At 44.2% G+C, this 14532-nt stretch overlaps 1 protein-coding gene across 5 annotated transcripts in view; it reads left to right on the top strand.

The window, feature by feature from the left end:
• Nucleotides 1–14532, top strand: part of LOC126329703 (phospholipid-transporting ATPase IF-like) — a 613381-nt gene that overhangs the window by 424532 nt on the left and 174317 nt on the right. The window contains exon 1 of one of the 5 annotated variants that reach the window (XM_049996204.1): nt 12699–13459. The exons of the other annotated variants lie outside the window; for them this stretch is intronic. Within the exon in view, the coding sequence (XP_049852161.1) occupies nt 13397–13459 (63 nt within the window). The 5' untranslated portion in view covers nt 12699–13396. Of the gene's footprint in view, nt 1–12698; nt 13460–14532 lie in introns of those variants that run through there. 5 annotated transcript variants of the gene reach the window in all.

The following is a 14532-nucleotide window of genomic DNA, read 5'->3' as shown; positions in this document are numbered from 1 at the left end:
GAGCGTATCCCCAGAGTGCAGCGCAGAATGAAATCCTTTCAGAGTCTTCTTCCGTACGCCCTGATTGTATTGAATCTACAGTCTTCCGGGTTTCTCTTCCGTTTTGATCAGTCCGGGATTTTCGTGCTGCATTTGATTGTCTTTTATTGATGGTCTCCTTAATTCTTTCATTCATGACGTGCTTATTATTGTGGCAGCAGATCTTGCCGGACACGCTGTAGTAGCTGGATCTGTGGCTCCGCTGAATTCCCCTTCACTACGGCGGCATACTCCAGATCAAGTCGGTGTAGCTATTTGAGCAGGATGACTGCGAAGTGTCACGTAAACATTGAAAATGGGTTCCAGCGGGTGTAAACGCTTGAGGCGACCCTCCGCTTTTCCCCACAGTTCCTGGACGTGCTGGCATCATATAAACTGAATGTCCAACGTGACATCAAGATAACACTCGAGATTGATCTATCGCACTGGGTTCCCATAGACGTAGGCATGTTGTATCTTAATCGAGGTGTTGTAATGGCAGGTGATTATGTCCTGTCTTTTCTCTGCAGTGAAATCCAAGCTTTACTACAGAACCAACGTCGTTTCGCGATCAATCGTATCTCCGGAGTGTCGCCCACTGCTGCGTCTGAAGACAACAGTGTCATCTACACACATTTAGTGGTGCAAGCGGCTGGCGACTGACTCGGCGGCCTTTGATAAGATTTCAGATAAAGGGCCCTAGCACAGATCCTTGCGGCACGATAGTATTAACGATGCGGTCTGAAGAGTTCCAATGCTGGACGCTTAAATGGGTCTTCTTAGAAGCTGTCTACGGGAGACGGACCCGACGACCTCGTATAAATGATTAGACTTGAAGAGCTGTGAGCGTGCTTGTGTGACGATGGGCGCTCAGCTAAAGCAATAGAATCGTCTGTCTGTATTTCGATGAGAGACATATTTGCGAAGTTTGAAATAATTTTACTGCTCTGAGACGTGGCAGCGCACAATGCAGAAAACACATGAATCTCGATGCTAGTTAGGTAGCTGTTGCTGGTGCAGTGAAAGGATACACTGCAGCCGTGCGTCATTCAAGCTGCGACAACAATTATCGCCAAGGACGGCGCTGCAAGGCGTTCCTGCACTCGTTTGCTGGCCTTGCAAGGCAGGACCCCCGCCTTGGCAGCTACAGTGCGCCGGCACTGGGAGGCGGCTTCCTCCTTTGGGTGACCACCGTTTACCCAGTACTTTGCAGATGTCTCCTAGAAATATACATGGTCATCCAGAAAACACTTTGTGCAGTTAAACTCTAACGACAGTTTTCAGATTTTCTCTAGGGGTGCAGTTACCCTGACGCACTCGTATTCCGCTCGAAGCTTAGGTTAATAGAATTTGCGGACAAGTTTAGATGGCGACTGCTAGTGTACACTGGTGTCTATTAAAACTGCAACACCAGTAGGGATGGAAAATAACGAAACTTTGATATGGTGCGTGTACGGTATAGTATGAAGAACACATGATTAAAACTGTGGGTGATTTAGGGGTGTACGGGGTGCGAAATTTACTAAACAGAACTGCCACCTCTGGCAGTAACAACGGTCCTAACTTAGCACACCGAATCACACTGTGCTTGGATGACAGATAGGGGTACGTCAGTCCAGGCTGCTTCATACCTGTGCCATCAGCTGGAGTGGCGATAAGTGATGGTGAGAGAATCTATCAGCAAACCACGACCAATTGTTTTCAGAAGGTGAGATATCTGCATAACATGTTATCCAAGGCAACATCGAACACCCTGTATATCGAGGAAGGTCATGCGGACGTGGGCAGCATGTGGTCTTACGTTATCTTATTGTAGGAGAGCACAATAGAGAGCACAACGGCGGAACAGCAAGTGGCCGTAAAACCTCTGAAATTTAACAACTACTGTCCAATTTAGCGGCTATGAGAACAGGAGCTGATCGTGCTGTGTGCCCAGTTGCATCCCATAACATAATGTCAGCTACTGCATGTGTGTGACGATAGAGAATGCACGCTATAGGAACAGTATGTCTGTTCTTTCAGGTGCTAGTCGCGTGGAGCCACTGAGATCCTGCATGGCACTGAGTATGGCCCTACTGAGCACATCATTTCAATATTCGCGTTACAGTCGTGGAATGCCGGCCTACACGAGCAGCAGTGTCACTGAGCGATAAACTACCGGCCATGATCATGCCACTCCCTTATTCCGAAACGTGCTGGCAGAAATTCCACCTTATTACACGAGGCGTATCACGATCCCTATACAAACAAACTACATCGAAAAGCGATTTCTGAATAAGAAGCTTACGGTATAATCTTTCCTTATAAAAAGAATGTAGATGGAATTACGCCTACCTGCTTTTCACAGTTGATATGAAAGGCTTTGTGTGTGTGTGTGTGTGTGTGTGTGTGTGTGTGTGTGTGTGTGTGTGTGTGTGTGCAAGCAAGTATTATACGTCATACCAATTTGATGTTCCTTGCATGTTGTTGTTGTTGTTGTTGTTGTTGTTGTGGTGGTCTTCAGTCCTGAGACTGGTTTGATGCAGCTCTCCATGCTACCCTATCCTGTGCAAGCTTCTTCATCTCCCAGTACTTACTGCAACCTACATCCTTCTGAATATGCTTAGTGAATTCATCTCTTGGTCTCTCTCTACGATTTTTGCCCTCAGAACATGTCCTACCAACGGGCCCCTTCTTCTCGTCAAGTTGTGCCACAAACTCCTCTTCTCCACAGTTCCATTCAATACTTCCTCATTAGTTATGTAATCTACCCATCTAATCTTGCATATCGTATTCATAAGGTCTTAATTTTAGTTGCAAACCGTGTACAAAGGGAATACCAGCTGTTCTTTGTCAATTAAACAACGGCATGAATTGTTGAACTGTTAAATTTAGATTCCGATGGGTCTAACAAGAAAATGGTCCAATCCAACATGCCGAAATCTACCGTAAGATTTTTCACAGAGAAAGAAAGGCAAAAGAAATGCACTGCCGAAATTTCATCTGCTAAGGCGGACTGCAAGGATTTTTAAAAAAATGTTTTAATTACTCATTTTTGCCGCACGCTTATAACACCGATTTCTACAGCCCTTCCTGCCTAGCGCGCGAGTCGGCAAGTAAGCAGATGCAGCTGTGACAAGAGGATGTAGCGTCGTGTAGCACCAAGTCGAAAGCGCACACACGAAAATTTTAAGCACTTAAACCATACCAAAAATTTCTCAAATCATTACATTTTTTAAATAAATTGCAGTTCATTTCGACTGGTAAACAGTTGCAGATGTAATTGCTACGCAAGTGACTAGCAGAAGAAGGAAAATAAAGGCAGTGCATGATATTCCATTAAATATGACTCTCGTAAGTCGAGACTTCAATTTGTTGACTTGAAGTATTCTACAACAATTCCTGTAGCTCAGTTCTTATGATAAGTTTTGAATAATGTACTCTGAAACAATTCTTTGTTTATTCCCACTAATCGTCACAAAAATGCAAAGTGTGTACTGGATGACGAAAACAAAAATTATCCTTATACCAGGCACGTCTGATAAAATAAAATTAATACATTCAGGCACTTAACAGTAGTTACTAGTTTTATTTAGATAGAACTGGAATTGACTAAACGGTTGTGGCTGTTGATCTGCATATTGTGCAGTTTACCAGGCATACTTGATGAAATCCGTAAAATGTTGTGATGCAAACTGACAGTGCAGAAATGACTCAAATTTTACAATACCGTTCTTCCGATAAACCTCGAATGACGAAGAGCTAAAGGAAATTATATTACACGACATTTTTCTAAAAAATGCTATAGACCGTTGAAAACTTTTTATCGTGAGGTTCAATCACACTATTAGTTCCAGCTGAAACCTGAATTATATTAGCAATCTTTTCGTAGTCCTTCTAAAGACAGGTGTCGTTAAGTCAAGACCAAGAGACTAACAAAAGCAATGAATTTCTGCAAATGGTAACAAGACGTTTCGGATGTAACATTGAAAATTATTTTTGCAGATTCTGCTTCGTCGACTACAAGATTTTTGTAAGTTAACAGTCATTTTTTCAATTTATGGCCCTAATTTGCCTTGTGTTCGTGAAGACAAATATAAAGCAGCGGACTCAGTAATCCACTGTTACTTATGACTGACATTGTTGTATACGAATGTGTCACAGCATTCATCGAATGCACAAGCGACTCTCATCTTTTTTTCCCTCTAAATGATAAAGTGCGGTTTGCACGAAACCTGACTGACTGGCTTTCTGCCCAGCATGTAGGGGATAACAAGAAACTTTGTCTTCTCGTCAGCTACGGAGTTCTCTATAGTATTACCTATTAATGATATCTCCTTTACACATTTACTTGAGGTAAGCTTCGTAATCTTGTAACTTTCTTTTCCGTATAATTTCCTGAATCGTAATGTTCATCTCACATGCATATCAGAGAGTCCAGACTCGTAAATCTCCATCTGTAATGATGCATTGACTCTCACGAGCAGTTCCAAATCTTTCGAATAGGTTTTCTTTCACACTTTTGCGAATTTTAATTTGGCGCATATTTCGTGCTTCGTGTAAACTTTCATCTATTTTTACAATTCAGGTTTAGATTTTACAAATGAAACCGGCTTTGTACACTGCTTCTGTATAAGCGTTTTCTCCGTCCTTCTTTTAACTAAAGATTTATAGCCTTTTCTTTCTCATTGAAAGCTATTACTGTACATTTTTTCTGTGGACTTGGAAGGTACAAGTCTACTGTTTTCGTTCTGTACTTTAATTAGCACAACAGTTCGAATCACATTTCACGGAATCGACCGTAGTATTTTCCGTTTCCTCTAATGTTTGCACAATTTCTAACGAAATGTCGACATCATTCGAATGAATGACGAAGAAATTAACTAATAAATAAAACGTATGTAGGCCTTAAAGAGAAGTAGGCGATTTCAATTGCGTACCGCGGCCGCCATGCGCTGTTGCCATTATCGTGGTGTACTCAGCTTCGTGATGCCGATTGAGGAGCCACTCGACCGAATAGTAGCGGCTTCGGTCAAGAATAGCATCGTAACGACCGGGAGAGCGGTGTGCTGACCACACGCCCCTCCTATCCGCATCCTCCTCTGAGGATGACACGGCGGTCGGATGGTCCCGGTAGTCCACTCGTGGCCTGCAGACGGAGTGTGAGTTCTTCATATTTCATCTTTGCAAGGTTGAAAAGGTTAACTGGATTCCACACGACTGTCAAACATTGGACCCTATACAACGCCAGATGCTATCAACAAGCATACACGAAGAATTGACAACGAAAATTAGTTCACTTTTATCTCCTTGCTAACACTTCCTCAGACCGCAAAGACAGCTGCTGATAATTGTGGATATTATAGTAGTTGCAAATCCGAGCGAATAATAACGTAAACAACTTTGTCAGAGAAACCAAAATTCGATTTTCAAATTTCTATCGCGTGTCTCGTGTTGTCTGTTTACCGAAGCGCGGTCAACCAAGGATACGTGTCCGTCGTGTTACGCACGGGCTATCTGCTAAGGCTACTACAGGAGTATACATTTATCCAGGTGCCTGGCGAGCTACGAATTTGAACAAATCTCGTCATTATTTTTTTAATACTCGCACTGCGTCTTAGCACTTAGAAGTTGGACTGGACAGTTACCTTGTAAGGAGAGCTACTGAGGTCGGATGCAGTTGTCTTCCTGGTGGGCCTAACAAATGCCGACAGACTGACGCCTGTGGCTTAGGCCACCTTTCTGGTCCTGCAGCTGGACAGATTTCGTAACGTCACAGACTGACGCCCTCATTTTTGTGGAGCCTGAGTGAGGAAAGAATGGAAGGAAGGAAGATTAGGAAGGATATGACGGAGATTAGTAGTGTCCTCGCCTTAAGAGGCTTAGGAAAACCATGGAAAACCGTGATCGAGGTGACCAGACGGGGACTTGAACCGCCAACCAGCCGATGCGACTCCTGTGCAGTAACCACTGCACTACTTCGTCGGTAATACAACAACAAGGAAGCCTTACGATCAAATTTGGCGTAAGATTAATGTTTGTTTATAATTCTCTTTCTAATTAATTTGCGAAATAGTTATTATATTTTTGCATGCCAAATGTCAGTAAAACATAAAAAGACATGAGTAACTATAAAATAAATGCAAACAGCACCAAAACTCATAAATGAAATTACATAAGCTACAATGTGTTTGTGAAGAAATTCTCTCGAAACTGCATATAACTGCACTGAAAGAAATGAATAAGACACAAATATTTTTCTTGCTGTTCATATGACGCAACAATTTTGTATGACGTCTAAAGATTTACTTATTGCTACACTTCAGTCGACTTTCCGATTCACGAATAGGCCTATTTGTGTAATATAATTACTTCTTTTCCAAATGCCGATTGCATAGAAAAGTTCTGACATTTCTGGGTCTGAAGCAGCAACAATTGCGGAAATTTTTTTCTTTTGAATTGGAAAACAGTTTTATTTCTTTGTCGTTTGATTATCACATTTGTACGGTAATTTTCTCTTTAGCTACAGCTATGGTGGTTTATTTGGTACGTTAAATAACTTAAATACCACATTCGATACCAGTTTCCTATTATGTGCGTTCATTAACTAATTTATCTCGAAATATGGAGAACGAAACTTTGCGTTATTGTGTAGAAATACAATATCGGCTGTTTACTCTCTGTTTCTTATTCTTCAACGGAACATTATACTTGAGTAAATGTCTGATAGGTTACAAGAAAAGCGTAACTAAACAGACCTGCAATCTACATCTACATGATTATTCTGCAATTCACAATTAAGTGCCTGGCAGAGAGTTCCACTCTCGACCGGCCCACCGGAAAAACGAGCACTTAAATATTTCTGTGCGAGCTCTGATTTCTCTTATTTTATGATGATTATCATTTCTTCGTTGGTAGGGGCCAACAGAATATTTTCATACTCTGAGGAGAAAGTTAGTGAGCGAAATTTCACGAGAAGGTCCTGCCGCAACGAAAAGGGCCTTTGTTTTAAAGATTGCCACACCAATTCACGTATCATGTACCTGGCATTCCCTCCCCTATTTCGCGATAACATAAAGCGAGCGGCCTTCTTTGAACTTCTTCGATGTTTACCGTCAGTCCTATCTGACGTGGGTGTCACACCGCACAGCAATACTCCAGAAGAGGGCGGACATGCGTGCTGTAGGCTGTCTCTTTAGTAGATCTGTTGCACTATCCAGGTCTTATCACAATAAATCGCAGTTAAAAAAAATGGCTCTGAGCACTATGGGACTTATCATCTGTGGTCATCAGTCCCCTAGAACTTAGAACTACTTAAACCCAACTAACCTAAGGACAGCACACACATCCTTGCCCGAGGCAGGATTCGAACCTTCGACTGTAGCAGTCGCACGGTTCCGGACTGAGCGCCTAGAACCGCTAGACCACCGCAGCCGGCAATAAATCGCAGTCTTTGATTGAGTTACCTGTAACATTATTTATGTGATCTTTCCAATTTATGTTATTCGTCATTGTAATCCCTAAGTACTTAGTTGTTTTGTGTGAGTTATCACGTAGGGGAAATTTAACGAATTTCTTTTAGTACTTATGTGGATGCTCTGTTTCACACCTCTGTCGGTCATAACGGAGCCAAGCAAACAATTAATTTAGCTCCTTTTTTGTTATAGCTGCAATTTCTTGTGCTACATACACTCCCTTATGAACAAACCGAGTTACATATCAATATAAACGGCGCTATTCACCGTCATCTGATCTCGCATTAGATAGTGTACCTTACAGTTCGCTTGCAGTGCTTCTGTCACAGTGTGTAACAAAAATGGGCGGCCACTGTATCTGTGAGATTGTGATAATATGCTGCCAGACTCTTTCTTGGAACGTACGATCTCGATATATTAACAGCAAATTTCTCCGTAACGCTCAGAGCCTCTCCTGCAATATCTTCCTCTGGATTTTGGTGGTCCGGTGGACGCGAATAGGTATTTGTACCAGATGGGCACTGACTCGTTCGCCCTCACGCCCGCTAAGTCCGGCGCATCGCTTCCTGCCTCCCACTTAGCGAGCCCCTCTGCTGTTGTGCTTTCGCAAGTGCTCCCGCACAAGGCGAACGACGCGGGGACCTCCAAACTTGCAAACCGTTCCTATGTCGTTGGAATCTCCGCACTGCGCGTGCCGTTAGTAATACCAGTGTATATCGCAAAGTGTAGTCATGACTTCTCTTCCTCCAAACTCCAGTGTTGTCTACATTCATTGTTAAAGAAGAGTGTTTCACTAAGTTTATGCAACGCAGGGGAAAGCGTGCATGTAAAGGGAATTCAGGTTTGTTTAGGCTTTCCGAAATAGTTCCGGGTGAACAATATAGTTCCTCTTCCTGACAGGCCATTATGGATACTTTCCGGTTCTTCTCTCATTATTGAAATGTACGAGGTCTATTTTTTTACAACCTCTGATCGGTTGCGAAATGGAAACCAATGTTGCAAATATTTTATTTGCAGCATTTAGCTACACCTTCCAGCTACTTCTCTACATAGTCGCACTCCGACATAGATTTTTCTCGTAGCGTGGTACCAACGTTTCAATATCCTCGTGATGGAAGGCAACCACCTATGATTTCCGCCTATTCCCTACGCTTGTCTGAAGCTCGTCGTCTGTCAAAACGCTGTCCTCGTAGCCAGTGGTTCTTGTGAACGAAAAGAGAAAAATCAGAGGTAGCCAAGTCCGGGCCGTGTTTTGAGAGATCAAACACTTCGCATCGCAAACGATTCAGAAGCGTGTTGATTGCGCCGTCAGTGCGCAACCGACAACTGTGTCGAAGGAGGAGACGCATGACACTTGCATTACGTGTGCTGCATGAAATCAGGCGAAATCTCTTAGCAGGCACCTTACACTTGGCAGGAGACACTACTTTCTATATATTTTTAGGTGCACACCATACGCTCGAAACTGAAAAGTGTGATGTGATGCAATAGATGAGCATATTAGAAGACTAGAATGTGTGTGAAATCTCATGGGACTTAACTGCTAAGGTCATCAGTCCCTAAGCTTACACACTACTTAACCTAAAGTATCCTAAGGACAAACACACATACCCATGCCCGAGGGAGGATTCGAACCTCCGCCAGGACCAGCCGCACAGTCTGTGACTGCAGCGCCTTCAACTGGCATTTTAGAGACTGTTTCAACTGTCTCTGAGTACTATGGGACTTAACATCTGAGGTCATCAGTGCCCTAGAACTTAGAACTATTTAAACCTAACTAACCTAAGGACATCATAAGCATCCATGCCCGAGGCAGGGTTCGAACCTGCCACTGTAGCAGTCGCGCGGTTCCGGACTGAAGCGTCTAGAACCGCTCGGCCACGGCATATTAGAGACTCTTGCTCAACACATCTGCGCAAAACTTTCGCAGTCAGTCGGAGGTCGAAAAAAAATAGCCCTCATGCAGTAAAATACTCTACGCCCCCCCCCCCTCCCTCCCTCTCTCTCTCTCACTCTCTCTCTCTCTCTCTCTCTCTCTCTCTCTCTCTCTCTCTCTCTCTCTCACACACACACACACACACACACACACACACACACACATACACACACACACACACACACACGCACACACACACTGTCCTTCCAAACAGGCCTCGGAAGGTTCAAAGGCACCGACCGACCGCCATGTTATCCTCAGACGAGTGGCGTCAAGGGATGATACGGAGGGCCATGTGGTCAGCATACCGCTCTCACGGCCGTTATCAGTTCTCGAGACCAGAGCCACTACTTCTCAGTCAAGTAGCTCCTCATTTGGCCTCACAAGGGCTGGGTAGACGCCACTTGCCAATAGCGCTGTCCAGAGCCGAACAGTCACCCACCCAAGTATTAACCAAGCCCAACAGCGCTTAACTTCGGTGATCTGACGGGAATTGGTGTTACCACAGGGCAAGGTCGTTGGCATAATGAACTATGATAGCTGATTGAAAATATCCGGACACGCTTACGTGATGCGGAACTGAACACAAAATGTCAGGAGAGGCGGAACTGCTAGTATGAAAGGAGGTAGGGAGTGTTGTGTTGACAACAGAGAAGCCGTCGTAACAGCAGAATGGGTCGGTCAGAAGAGCTCAGTGACTTCAAATGTGGACTAGTCATTGTATATCATCTGAGTAATAAATTCGTCAAGAACATTTCAGCCCTTCTACATCTGCCCAAGTCGACCGTTGGCAATGTGATTCTGAAGTTGGAACGTGAAGAAACACCCACAGCTAACCCAAGACCAGGCAGATCTCATGTTCTGACGGACGGGGACCGTCGCGCATTGTGAAGGCTGTTTAAAAACACTGCTGAAACCAGCGGAAGAAACCAGTCATGAGTTCCAAAGTGCTGCCAGTAGTCCAGCTGGCAAAATGACTGGGCATAGGGAGTAAAAAAAATAGGGTAGGATGGTGGAGCAGCTCCTCCTAACCCACAAATTTCTGTAGTCAGTGCTAAGCTACGCTTGAGGGGCTCTAAAGAGGAACGCCATTGGACAATGAATGACTAGAAAGAGTGATATGGAGTCTGAATCACGCTATATCCTGTTGCAATGAGACGAGGGGGTTTGGGTTTGACGCATGCCTTGAGAACGCTACCTGGCGTCGTCTGTATTGCCAACATTGAAGTACAGACGTTTGGTGTTACGTCATGGACACGTGTTTCGTTGTTTGGAGTTTGTTCCCCATAAGGCGCTTAAGAAAATATTAAATGCGGAAGAGTGTGACACATTTTACGGCACTGTGTACATTTGAAGAACAGTTCGGAGACAATGGCTGTTTTTATCAGCATGGCAGTTCACCCTCTCATAAAGCAGCATCTGTAAGGCAATGGTTTATGGTAAAAAAAAACATTTCTACATTCGTGAAATGGGCTGGCCTGCCCAGAGTCCCCACCTGAATCCAAGGAAGCACTCTTTAGATGAGTCAGGACGTCGACTTCGCTCCAGACCCCAGCGTCCAACTTACTCTGGTTTCGACTCTTGAGGAAGAACAGAGTCCTTCAAAAATGGTTCAAATGGCTCTAAGCACTATGGGACTTAACATCTGAGGTCATCAGTCCCCTATAACTTAGAACTACTTAAACCTAACTAACCTAAGGACATCACACACATCCATGCCCGAGGCAGGATTCGAACCTGCGACCGTAACAGTCGCGCCGTTCCAGACTGTAGCGCCTAGAACAGTTTGGCCACTCCGGCAGGCTTATAGTGCTTCACAACGGCTGTTTAACAAGAGGTCAGTGTAATCAGAATGCTGGGCTACCAACGTGTCTCGGCACAGTTTCTTGAATGTTAACAAAATGTGTGGTTGAACAGTGGTACTTCTGAGGAACAGGACTTGAATCAGTGGTTTCCCTAAATTTCATCGGGCGAACGCCAGGAGGTTTACCCCGAAAAAGTCTACTTTACTTTTGTGAAGTTAAAAGGTAAAGTACTATGGCGTTGTTGGCTGGGAGAGCCTGAAGGACAGGTTCAGCCGCCTTATTGGAGAGCCTTTTTTGTCCTTCACAGACAATGGCATCTTTTCTTCGTGAAGTATATTTTTGTGTGTAAGTGTATCGGACAGAGTAGGTGACTGTAATTTGCGCGCGTGTAGTGTGGTGTCATGTTTGTGTTGTGTGTTGATGGTGAGAGAGTGGAGAGGGTGAAACCCGCTGCAGACACGTAGCCCAATCCTCTAGAATATCACGAAGAGGGCGCCGAGCTTAACGTCCCCATCCGACGAACGGGTCACTGTCAGTAGTGCCACGTGCCCTCACTTCACGAGACACTGCCGAGGGGACTGGAATTTAATCCCGGAAATTGATACAAAGTCTGGTGATCAGGAACTTTACGCCACCACCCCTGCTGCAAGAAATGTTCAAATGTGTGTGAAATCTTGTGGGACTTAACTACTAAGGTCATCAGTTCCTAAGCTTACACACTACTTAATCTAAATTATCCTACGGACAAACACACACACCCATGCCTGAGGGACCAGTCAACCCCTGCTGCCCTTTGCCGTAATGTCAAGGGGAAAGTAGCCAACACCAAGTGGCGGCGTACCCAGGCGGTTATCTATCCAAGCACTGACCACACCCGACGTTCCTCAACCATCCAAGTACTGACCACGCTCGGCGTTCCTTAACTTCGATGATCTGACGAGAACCGTTGTGTTCAACGAGGCAAGGCCGTTGACCCTGTCCATTTCGAGTTTACACCATGCTGCTAATGAACTCAGCATGGACAGAACTTTAAACTCAAATAGTCTTATCTTCTAGAAAGCGGCAATCTAATCTCTGACTCTCGATTTTATATTTTACTCCATCAACAGTTGAAAACTGTTGTCTTTTGACGTATCAGTTACGGGATGAAACGAATATCCAAAAAAATTAATACCCTAGCCCGCAACACATTTGTGAATCATACTCACAACAGTAAGTGCGTAGCAACTGTGTACTGCTAAGTTCAGTTTGAGTAACAGATTCGTCTACAATAAGTTCTCATTCGGCGCGGCGCGACGCAACGTGGCGATCTAATTATTTTAAAAGTAGCCACCTTCCCTAACTGAATATAAAGTACGTACGAACCTACGCTTCACGACCCCCTCCCCCCGGCTTCCCCCCCCCCCCCCTCGCTCCCTCTCTCACGACATTCATTACCACGCTGTTGATTGGTTTAACAGCCTCCAGGAGGACACAACAGGTGATAATTGCCTGTTGGTATTGACGTTCAGCCGAGTCGACTTTCTTGACTCTGTCAGTGCCCTGAGTGGCGTTGGCGAGTCCGTTTGCCAGAAAGTGGCTTTGAGTGGCATAATCGCTATTTTCACACGCAATCGTTAAGTAGCAAAGTGTTTGGACGCCATAGCCTGCAGTTTCATTAATCGAGTATTGGTGCTGGGAATAGAAGGAGAAGTTATCGGTGCAATTGTTTCCCGTGTGGACTCCAAGAAAATTCAGTTCGAGACAGTGGCTGCGAGGTGCCAATTTGGAATTCAAGTGCACTTCATCTGTCTGTTGTACAGTGGTCGTCAGATCTCTTCTGGATTTGTGTCACAAAAGTTTTTGCTAATTAGACGAGGGTCTGACTCGGTCGACATTAGGTATACAGTTTGTAGGATGTGCAACAGATTCAACAGCACATCGCAAATCAAGGGCTTCACAAAGTGTTGACTGAAAACAGTAGTCATCAGTAAAGCTACAGTATCTTCTGGCGTTTCGAGATCGGTGAATGTGTAGCTGGACTGTGTTCAAAGCTTAAAAGCACCGAAATTTCATTATGTACTGCAAAATGCATCTCATAATAAACGTCAGTGTACTTGCAAATCTTATCTACGCAAAAGGATGTCTGCGTACGTTTTGAGGACGATAGGGATGTCCCTGACTGCAGAGGCTCACCTCGCATCATGTTTCAAGCGAGAGCCTGGAGGAAGAAGAGCAAGAAGAAACACCCACAGCCCTGGATAAAGGTAAATAGATTATTCACCGCTTATAGGAAACACAGTCGCATATTTTCCTTTTTTGAGTGACATTACCTGCACACAGTGGCCACTTATTCCTCAGTACGCCAGCAACTATCACACATACAGCACACAACGCCTCTAATTTACTTTTTACTTTTTGTATCCGTTTGTAGACTGTCTCGTTGCAGTGCTATAGTCTGAACTTAAAACGCAATTTTCTTTTTTTAATGTTGATTCGATAAAGAGTTTTGAAGACACTCGATCACACTACACCCCTGCCTTTCTTAACTGGATGTACACCCACAAATATGTGAAGCTTATCTATATTAAACGTTTCTTTTGAGTCTACTGTCTTTTGAGTAGGTCGATGATGGCACGAATGTGCCGAAACAGGTTTGGGCATTGAAGAGAATAACTGGTTCGTAAGAGGCGGAAATGTATTCCCACAAGTCTGCTGCGTGCTTCTCCTACTACTGCTAACCTAACTTGTTTAGAACATTTAAGCATACCTCTTTTTCTGCAATGGCTTTTTCATATGTTCGTCTCTTTATGAATTCTCAAGTCTAGCCACTTTATATTTTGTCGAACCCGTTTATTTTTATCATTCTCCAACAGCAAGTCAAGAGAGTGGAATAGGACTTCACACTGGCAGGTACATGATGAGTAGTTGTAGTATGCACATGACTTCAGTGATCGAACGTAAAATGCAAATCACTCGCCTCCGTATCCGAGATCGCTAACGCACATTAGTGAGATGGCGCAAGAACTAATCGTAGCCGTTCGGACCTTGGTGATCAAAGAAAGTTCCGTTGCTAGTATTCGACCATCGAGAAAGAAAGAAGTGGTGATGTAAAGTTCCTAATCACCGGATAGTACGTCAGTATTCTCGATTAAATTCCAGACTTGGTCGCAGCGTTTCAAGCAGGCAAGGCATTTGTCATTTTAAATGCCAGTCTGTAAGTCAGGTTGGAACCTTAAGATCAGTTGTTCCCTTGCTGTAACGCAAGAGGCATAGGTTATGTTGCGACACCGGTTTTCAACCTCGTATTTCATTTTATACACTCCCACCACACTAAACG

The sequence above is a fragment of the Schistocerca gregaria genome, chromosome 2 (genome assembly GCF_023897955.1).
Source record: "Schistocerca gregaria isolate iqSchGreg1 chromosome 2, iqSchGreg1.2, whole genome shotgun sequence".
Lineage (NCBI taxonomy): Eukaryota > Metazoa > Arthropoda > Insecta > Orthoptera > Acrididae > Schistocerca > Schistocerca gregaria.
This window is presented reverse-complemented; position numbering and strand designations above follow the sequence as displayed.